Source organism: Pteropus alecto, unplaced genomic scaffold, assembly GCF_000325575.1.
Source record: "Pteropus alecto unplaced genomic scaffold, ASM32557v1 scaffold20, whole genome shotgun sequence".
Classification (NCBI taxonomy): domain Eukaryota; kingdom Metazoa; phylum Chordata; class Mammalia; order Chiroptera; family Pteropodidae; genus Pteropus; species Pteropus alecto.
In genome coordinates this window covers 36,413,797-36,424,042 of record NW_006436298.1, presented here as the reverse complement: position 1 = coordinate 36,424,042, position 10,246 = coordinate 36,413,797, and the positions used below count along the sequence as shown (strand labels likewise).

General features: G+C 37.5%; 1 protein-coding gene and 1 pseudogene across 8 annotated transcripts in view; both read left to right on the top strand.

Moving 5' to 3' along the window:
- Positions 1-10,246, top strand: part of NREP (neuronal regeneration related protein) — a 305,011-nt gene that overhangs the window by 275,084 nt on the left and 19,681 nt on the right. For 7 of the 8 annotated variants that reach the window (XM_025047888.1, XM_006913280.1, XM_006913279.3 and 4 more), the window contains one exon: positions 1,044-1,106. The exons of the other annotated variant lie outside the window; for it this stretch is intronic. In XM_025047888.1, the coding sequence (XP_024903656.1) occupies positions 1,092-1,106 (15 nt within the window). In that variant the 5' untranslated portion in view covers positions 1,044-1,091. The remainder of the gene's footprint in view (positions 1-1,043; positions 1,107-10,246) is intronic. 8 annotated transcript variants of the gene reach the window in all.
- LOC112480940 lies at positions 10,098-10,206 on the top strand (annotated as a pseudogene).

Here is a 10,246-nt window from a genome sequence, read left to right as displayed (position 1 = left end):
TACAAGTTAAGAGGGAGAATTCTTTGGGAGAAGGGGTGGGGTTTTCTGCCTGTTGGTGCGGTTAATTTTTGTTCTTCGTGCTCGTAAAGCATTGTTAGGAACTGTTTTGTTTCTTTGCATTAAATTCACTTTTGGGCATGCGCCCCCCCCCCCCTTTATCAAATGAATTTGTGTCCTTCATCCTCACACTATTTATTACTCTTTCTACGCTGCTGCTGCCGCCAAGGGTCTTTTCGGGCATTTGATCTTGCAACACTTTTTTTCTACCTTTTCTTATAAAGCAGTTGAACTTTGTGGGAGGAAGGGAGGGCTTAAAAATAAATGCTTTTTGCTTGATGATGATAATATGATTTGCACTTATATGTATATATGATAACATTACAGGAAAACTCTAAGAGCTTATGATACCCTTTTAGAGAACTTTTAGTTTCTCCATTCATCTTAATTTTTGTCTTAACAAAAGAACTGTGTTCTGTTGACTTAAAGGTTGAGGGGAAAATCACTGCAGCATGCACATTAATGTTGATTTGGTTTAGGGAGAAGGACATAATGGTGTATGTGTGTTTTTTTTTTTTTTTTTTTTTTAACACGGAAGGTTATGTAATGCAGTGCCATTTCCAAAAATATCCACTCTGAGGCATTACACTACACGGGTGGAAGGCTGATTCCTATTCTGCTGTCTTGATTGCAAATATACTGCCAGTAGTATGTCTGGGAACAAAGAGCAGCCAGAAAACAATCTATTTTTATCCCTTGGTTCCACTTTTAAGTTGCTAAACCTTTTGAACTGCAATTTAAAAATGAACCGATTGCTAAGAATAGCCCAGGACTCTGCGAAGCCAGGTACCAACGATTCCTTTGTCCCCCCGTTTAACCATATAGACCTCTTGCAAAGCTCTTTCAGAAGCCCCAGTGGTAACAATAATTTGCATGTAACTTAACCACAGAAAATGGTTATTTATCTGTAAGCTCTAAGCAGGCGTTTTTCATTTGCTGACCTGTGGTGAGGCAATTTGTCTACTGTATTTAAACATATTTTGCAGGTTGGTCTCCCTGGACTGAAGAAGGGAGGGTACAAGGCCAAGACTGTTATGATTCTCAAAATGGTAAGAATTGGTCATCAGAGGAGATTCTCAGTAGCTTCTTAAAAGTCTTTATTCGTATAAATATCAATGACCCACCTTCGTCTCACCTCAAACCTTCATTGTTCCTACACCATGTGACCTTTAAATGGTTCTATCTCCAGCATGTGGGAGCTTTGCAGTATAGTAATTTATATGAATTGGATGTGGTGAATTAGATCTTTTGATTTTTCCAATCATTTTGAATAGAACACTGAAATTCCTTTTTCAGAAGTGAAGATTTATTTAACTCAAACAACAGAAACCATTCTGTTCTTTAAGAAGAGTGATGTGTTGTGACTTGCATGGAAAGGGTGACAGCAGTAAGGCTCAGACAAAGCAGTGGGTCTTGTATTAGTGATAGCCAGAACTTACCCAAAAAGTAGGGGTCTGTGTCCAGCTAATCAAATTGCTATAGTAACTGCTATCCTTAAGAACAGTATATGAAGAACATGGACTTTTATAGTAATACACTGTCAGTTGTATCTCCGTTATAATTAGCATTATTTTTTGTTGGTTTATAACCTTCGTTTATGAGAGACATCTGCTCAGTTTTAGAAGCCACGCATGTTTTCCTCTAAATGAAAATGTAACTATTTCTGACAGACATTATGATCTACAGAAAAAGCAGTTTAGTGTTTGATGCCTGATTAAATAAAGAATAGATGAAATACACATTAAATACAGCTGAGTATATTAATCTTCTATGAAAAAATTTCCTCTTTGGAAAAAAGTTGAACTAAAAAAATAGAAATGTCATGAAACTTTTCAGATAAGTACAGCATGTCCTACTGCAGATGTTTATACTCTTTAAAACACCTCTTTGTCACTTAGAATGTGTAATTTCCAAATTTAGTTTTAGTTTTTCCTTTTTTTAAACGAGGGTGGAATTTAATGAATCAATTGAATCTGATATACTTGATGTTTTCTTTGAGAACAACCCAAGTATAAGCTTCCAAGTAGAAAAATGAATCAGAAGCAATTAAATGAGTTCAGTTTGAATCCTATTAACAAGTAGACTCTTTATTTTTTGTGTATTCCTCACCTGTCATTTCAACAGGTGGGTTATGAAGCACCAAATAAAATAGCTGTTGTTCAGAATTTCATAATAATCAAACTGAGGAACTTGTGGTTGAAGAACAAATGGGATGAACAAAAAATTAAACTGATCCATGAGTTTTGTATAAATGGTTCCTAACTTCGTTTTAAATTCCTAATTAGCCATTGTTATATAGAGTACCAGGATGGTAACAAAATAAAGTGCTACAAGGTATTTTTATTTAATTATCTTTTCTTGAGATGGGCCACATCACCTTGCCTTCTAGCTCTGTATCCCAGAACCTTACTCTCTGTGTCATACTACAACATACATAGATCATGAAGGTCCATGTATGTTGTAGTATGTCAGGTGACCACTTTGGCTGACCATAAATTTGACCACAGACCCTGCCAAAACTAGCTCTTTAGATCAAGCTCAGAGAGTAAATACCATGTTTCTATAGTAGTGAGTGGAACGAGCTTTGCGGAAAACAAGCATATCTGCCAAAGCTGAGAATGATGAAAGTTGGAACAATTTGAATGCAGAAGAGCAAATTCAAATTATCATTACATGTTAATTTTTTACAGTTGCCGTTTATGTATGGTGGCAGAATGAGAAATCACAATTTGTTGCTCTTGGAAGGATTTTTACTCATGGAAAAATTCTTACAACTTTTTGGTGATCCTTTCATCAAGATGTCAGTCCCTTTTGGCACAAGTCCATTGCCTGAAATGAAACCACGGACAGTTATTGTCTGTGGGTGATTCCAAGTAACTTTCTAGCAATTCCCTTATTCCGGGAGGTCTGAGCTCTTAAAAGTCTTTGCACATATTAATATAAAAAAATGTTTCAATTTGTTTTTGAAAAACTATTATCAGAGGTGTTTTGTTGTGCCTCCTCTGTTTTCTTTCTGATGAAATGAAGTTATTTTCTTTCCTTGATTAAAAATAAAATTACTTTGCTGATCTGTAACTGGCTTCCTTAAAGCCTTAGCCCACATACAATAAAAACTAGTGCTGGGGAAGCAGTAGATTTAACACCTGGCCACCTCTAGAAGATATATAAACATGCCCTTTCTGTTAAACATGTTATTCCATTTACATAATTTAAAAAACTAAAGAGGATCTAATTTCAGTGCCTTCAGCCTGTTTAGTAAAGGGCTTATTCCAAATACAAATTTATAATCAGCTCATTCCAGTAAAAGAAATTAATTGGTAGACTCCAGAATTTGAAACAGAGTGAATCAATATCTAGACATTTTATATGTCCTAAAATGGTGTTTCACAGCAATAATTTAGAGATTCACTCATGAATCTTAGAGTGACCCTGGGGTTGTGCAACTCAGGAATACTGTTAAAAATTTTAATTTTGAGTGGTTTGCCATATCTTGGTTAAACAGAATATTCTTTTCAATAACTCATTCCCCAACTTTTTAAGTTTTTTACAATATCTAGACATTTTATATGTCCTAAAATGGTGTTTCACAGCAATAATTTAGAGATTCACTCATGAATCTTAGAGTGACCCTGGGGTTGTGCAACTCAGGAATACTGTTAAAAATTTTAATTTTGAGTGGTTTGCCATATCTTGGTTAAACAGAATATTCTTTTCAATAACTCATTCCCCAACTTTTTAAGTTTTTTAGTAAGCATTCCTTTCTCCAGTTGCCCCCCCCCGCCCCCACCTCTTTTAACACAATTAACAAGATATTGTGAGTCTACAGAGATCCTTTAATTTATATTTGGCTTTTTGCTATATTTTAATTTCTAAGATTATATTTTATATGAGTCTGGTATTTGCTTAGGTGTTTTATTTTAAAGGCATTTGCTTTAGATAAGTCAGTGAGAGGAAAATACTTAAGAACGTGCAGATGGTCTTATTGAATAGTTTGAATAAATAAATTTTAGAATCCAGTGTCAAGGTTAAGTCCTGATTGTCAACATGCCTACCCTCTGGGTAAACTTGCCTCTGAGTGTGTTTGTGCATTGGACTCATGTTTTAACAAAGACTTAGGAATTGGAACAATTTAAGTTCTCTCTAAGGCTGACGCTGAGCTTTTAAAAAAGATGAGTTGACTCCATTGTACCGTTCATAGAGCTCTGCTTTCTGTAGTCTGTGAAGTGGCATTCATGGGCTTACAAGGAGACTCTTTGAATAATCTCTCCATTAACATAAGGTTTTCCTGTTTTAAAGAAAAAGACAAAGGTTGAGGAGGAATGCGGTCCTATTGATAGCTGTGCCACTGGGTTTTGGAATGTAAATTTGCAAGTTGTTCACAGTGATTCTTGATTATGGAGATGCGGAAGAGTACCTAAGAGGGTAATTTTATATGGCACTGTTTTCTCTTTCAGCACACTGTAAGGGGGAGAATTGGGAATCTTTTGAGGAATCAGTAGGGATGGGGTGGCTGTCAGGGTTTAACCCTAGTCCAGCTTCCTTTTGAGCTATATAGATAATTCAAGCAGGAGAAGGTGTTTTAGCAGAAATTGTGGAATAAACAGCTATTCAAAGTAATGTTCTATTTTAACCCATACAGTTCTTAAGAACTTGTGTGTAAATCAGATCATCATAAATACACAGAAGGAATTCACTTTATCTTAAATCTTAATATGAATACTTTTAAAACAGGAAAATAGACTTCTAAAACTAAACTAAATGAATAACCTCCAGATTACTAGTTTCATAAGTTAAGTATTCATCTACATTAGACTGCTAGGGAGCCTTGGGGTGAAAATCTGTGACTTCTTGGGTCTTGCACATATTTTCTTAGTGATGTTTCTGGCTAGAAGGGCTTTTAAGGCCTTATCCTCATAGGCAAAGTGAAATGGAGGGTTGAGATAATTATCTGAATAATTATGCTTTAAAAAAACTTGATTTTGTCTGATTCATCTTGGTTATTTAAAATGTTACTGGAGTGATACAGGAGTGGGAAGGATTTGCCTGAATTACTTGAATAATTCCTTTGTTACACAGGAAAAGACCAGGGACAAGGAAATTTTATCAGCAAATCCAATTATGATATATCAGAGGAAAATGTATTGAATATACTTGGACTATGTCATCTTGATTGATCAAGATGTATTAGAAGATTCCAATTTTAAACTTCTCCTTTGCTTTGAACTGGAAAACAGGTTACCCATGAGTCTCAGCCCACAGCTGTAGAAATTATGGTTGCTAAAAATATCATTTATTGGGTCTACATTCATCAGAAATGGGTATTTCTAGACATATTTTGATCTGGGGACAGATTCAAGAATTTCTCTTCTCAGTGGTTTAAAAAATAGCAGTAATTCTGAAATTGATCTGTTAGTGCATGACAAATATGAGCTGCTGTAATGGTTTGGGATTTAAGCATTAACATGGCTCTCCACTAAATTCTAAATATAAATTCATTTACTAGCAATGGCTTGGTATTGACCTGGGTATAACACTAGTCACACTCTCCTGCATTATTTGTTAGTGGGATCATATGCATTTCTTTCATTGACCGACTAAATTACAGGCACCCAGAGGGTTTATAAAGTTCATATACAGTGCTTAATAAAGTGTTAAATGTATGTTAGAAGCGCAAAACTATTTAGTCTATGCATGCTAATATCTATTAAGTTGGACTTTTAAAATTCATCCTCATTGGCTTAATCGTGTTTAGTTTTGCTGAACTAGAATTCATGTGTGTCCTTACCTTCTAAAGATCTAGGAAATTGAAGTGAATGTATTTTAGTTTTCACAGCAAGTTTTTTTTTCTGTAATTTATTAACAGTAGGAAAAAAAAATATGGTTAAGCCATAAAGCCACTTGCCAAAAAGAGTGACTTGCAACTGTTCACCTTTACCAGCTTTTAGTGCCACACTCTGAGTAACCTGGTGAGATGCTAGCTCTCGAAGTGTGATCCAGCACTGGTACTCAAAGCTCACAGCAACTTTTCCTGCAGCCATAAAATTCCCCTCTGGGATCCAGGACAAGCTTTCCTCTCAGTGTTAGGACTTTAAAGCCCTCACTTATTTCCAGTGTAATCTGATTCTGTGATATTATGAAGATGATCCCAAGAACACAAAGGTGCCATGTCTGAAAGTGTTGAAGAGACTGAGAAAAGTTGGTGGTAGGTTTATGCATCTATTCCCATGTCAATTGAATAAGGTTTTTTGTGAGATTTTTGAGCATTTTATTTGTACTTAGTTCTTTGCATTATAGAAAGTGCATACTTGGCCTGTACTCTCAGTGGATTTATATTTTAGTTTTGGGAGGAAGACGAACATGCATGACAAACTTAACAAACAATGTTATGCAATATAATCTAGTACTAAATCATAAGCTGCAGAAGAGTGTGCTATTGAGGACTGGGGATTATAGGAGAAAACTTTTTTTAAGAGGGTAGAAATTAAGCTAGACTCAGAGATGGCAAATATATGGCCTCCAGCTGACCTTTACTTCTCTTGCTCTTGACTCCTTCACAACCCCCTCCTCCACATTCTCAGAATAAATGAATAAAGTGGTGCTTTTGCTGCGAGTAGTTAAGAGGAATGGAAGCATCCTCTATGGGGTCACATTGCTATACTGAGAAATGTGGAGACTAGGAGTACTGACTAGGAATGCCATCACTAACTCCTGCTGCACCGATGGCAGACGTTGCTAATCAACCTTGACAGTCATTATTTATCCTGAATATGATTGCAAAATCTTCAGCATAAGCTACCATTAACTATTGATTGAAGTTGGCACAAAATTTGAAGCCTAGAAGTGGACTGTTTGCTCCTTTAGAGCAGGTACTATGCCTTCTTAAGCTTTTTATCCCTAGGGTTTAGCACCAGTCCTTAACAAATATTGAGTAAATGAAGAATTAAGAATATCTAGGTAGATTCAGATGAGAGAGAAGTGTATTCTAGAAAAAGGGAATGTATTATAAAGGTATGCTTGCAAGAGTGAGCATAATGCATTTTTACTGTAGTAGAGAATGCCCTTGTCCAGTTAGGGTCTACGTGCTGTCAAGGGCAGGCCTCACAAACTAGTCCTAGAAGTCAAGAACTTGATGTGTTGAGCCATAGGAAGCCACTGATGTGGTATCTTGGAGGCGGCCTGAGGCTCTCACTCAGGTTTCAGCCCTGTCAGGTTTTTGCCTTTTGATTGCGCCCAAAGGGAAAGCGCACACACTTACATTTTCTGGTTAAATGTAAGCTTACTTTATTGCTGCCTCTCACTCCCTTTGGGCTTGGGTGGAGTGACGGAGAGAAGAAAGTCCCTAAGCAGAAAAAATTGGGAAGGAAGGCGGAGCACACTTAACCTCTTTCTTTTGAGAAAATGGCAGCACTCCCATTGACAAACCCTAGCAGTTCAGAGGTGTCCTCCTGGCTAGAGAGGGTGTTGCTCCTGTGCCAGTTGCCTGAGAGGAGGCACCACACTTCCCTTCTGTGAGGCTAGCTGGGTGTAGCCATGTATTTATTAATCAGTTGCAACCACAAGTACACAGCTGGTTGTCTCTCTCTAATTCTTCCTGATTAGCCAGACGTACTTATTCAGAATTCAAGCCAACACTTACATCATCATGATAAAATTGTTTACAATTTGAGGCCTACAGGCTTTTACTAATTTGGTCAATAATCTGGTGACCATCTAAAGGGAATCTCATCACATGATATGCAAAAGTTGAGGAAAGCCAAGAAGAGCAAGAAGGAATTTTCTGGAATTTCTTCTGGATACAGCACAGACTCCTAGCTTAGAATGCGTCAGGTGCAAGATTTTCAACATGAAATGGTTTCACTAGCTCTTTTTAGCCCCTTCAGATGAGGCTGACTTATCACTGAGTCTCTCAAAAGTGACATAAGTAAGCGTTGCTCCCTGAATTCTTTCTTCCCACTCCCACTTCATAGTTTCAAAAAAAATTTTTTTTCAACTACTGTGTTTAGACCTTCGTAAATTTAATTTTTGTGGCTGGGCAGCCATACCAGGAACTTTGTGAATGAATACTTTATTTCTAGCCACAGCGGAATTTATTTTCTTAGAGGAAGCAGGCCACTTGTTATTCTAATGTGTCCCAGGAGTCCCTCCTTCTGTGCCTCTGCTTACTCAGTCCTAGAAAGAATGCTCCTCCTGACGAAATAGTCATTTTCTAGACCCCAGTACATCCAGCAGAAATAATCACATGCTCCTTTGTACACTTATCACACTTCTAGTGGTCTAGCTGTACTGCCTTATTTCTGTGGGTTTTTCCTACTCTCCCAAGATTAGAAACTTGAAACAAGAACCTTGACCCTTAGTAACTCAGCATCATCTCTCTTTGGTAGTAGTTGAGTCTGCGGTGCCTCATTTTTTTCCTTTTCCTCTACCAGCAGGATGGTAAATTTAGATGTGGAAAAGTTTCATCATTGAGAGAGAACTCTAGAACAGCTAGTGAATTTGATTAGCGTTCTCTTTCTACACAGTAGAAGAAAACCCTAACCTTCACTGACATGTTCTAGTGGGACCTTAGAACACATCCCTTATCCATGAATCAGTCCGATAACTGTTGCAGAACCTATCCAGAATTTAGCACATCCTTAGTGATCAATAAATGTCTGTGGAATAAATGCAAGAGTCAGTGGTCACGGATACGTGAATACCTGCTTGTTTTCTTCTGGGCAGAACCAAGTAACTCACCTTGAGATTTACAACCCGTAACAGCCCATCACTTTGCAGAGTTGTGACAGTTCCAATTATAAAATATTTAAACACAGATTGTGAATTTACTACTGAAAAGTCCCTTTCATTGAACATTTAAGAAGGCTCAATGTTAGGGACGTAGGGAGGTGAGGAGAGTTAAGTGAAATCTAAGCACACTACAAAAACAATTCCTAAATTCTGTGTTTCCTTCTTTTACACTTGTTTAGGCAGAAGCTGTCCTAAGAGAGTCTAAAAAGTTAGTTTGGTCTGGTCTGCTGAAAGAGGAATCTTACTTCAGGGTAGATTCGCACATCCAAAACATTGGCTGTGGAGTGCCATTATGCACTAGGTTATTAATGTTTTTCCAGCAGCTTTGCAGTTTGTCTCAACAATCTGAGGTAGTCATGACAGTAGAGTATAATCTGCTCTGGTTTGACAAAGTAGTGAAATCTTCATAAATAAAATTATTACTTTGTATTACCTTAGAATGGTTTCCAATCTAAGCTTTTTGTCTTAAATGTGTTAGGTTTATCTAGCTGGAGATATTTTTAAACCTTTGGTTTTAGACCGTTTTACTTTCATAGACTAAAATACAATTGTAACTCGTGTTCAAAAAGGAGGAGGAAGAAGAGTTACATATGAGAGTGTGGCCAGTGAAAGGAAAGTCTGTCCATTTTAAGCTGAAATTGGGAATCAGAGCCATTGATTGGAAAGAAAGGGAGAATAGCTGAATAGTCGCCATTAAAAGACGAGCCAGAGACTCATACCAATAAGTAATTAAAACAAGAGGGAGAGTCATAATGTGCACAGAAGTTTTGGTGCGGCTGCCCGGTTCTAGCTCTTTTTCCCTTCTCCCCTCCCAGCCCATACTCAGATCACCATCACACACCACTGTCCTTTGATGACTGGGGCAGGTAACAGCCTTCCTGTCTGAATTGTGTTTGATATCATTCCAGCAGGGAAAAGTACTGCAGTCCAGTAGCTGAACAGGGAGACAGCTATACAAGTTACTGTGTTTAAAATGGGTCTAGGCATTTTGAGGACACTTTTAATGGATAAAAGCAGTATCGGACACAGACCCGTTCTCAAATAGGAAAGAGTAGAAATCAGGAGAAGATATTGCATCTTTGGCAGCCCACATTCAGAACTCTCAAGGAAAAACTATAGTTAGTAGTTAGATGGATAAAACCTATTGACTAAGATCCTTATAAACATGACCCAAGTAAGAGATTGTTATTAAGTACTGTTTCATGCCCTTTACGAAGTCTAAGTCGTGGTAGTGGAAGTTACCCAAAAGGCTTAGTGCCTATGGCCATGCCACCCTGAACGTGCCAGATCTCGGAAGCTAAGCAGAGTCGGGCCTGGTTAGTACTTGGATGGGAGACCACCTAGGAAGACCAGGTGCTTTAAGCGTTTTTTTAAAAAGGCTTAGGGGGACCATGACTTAAAATTC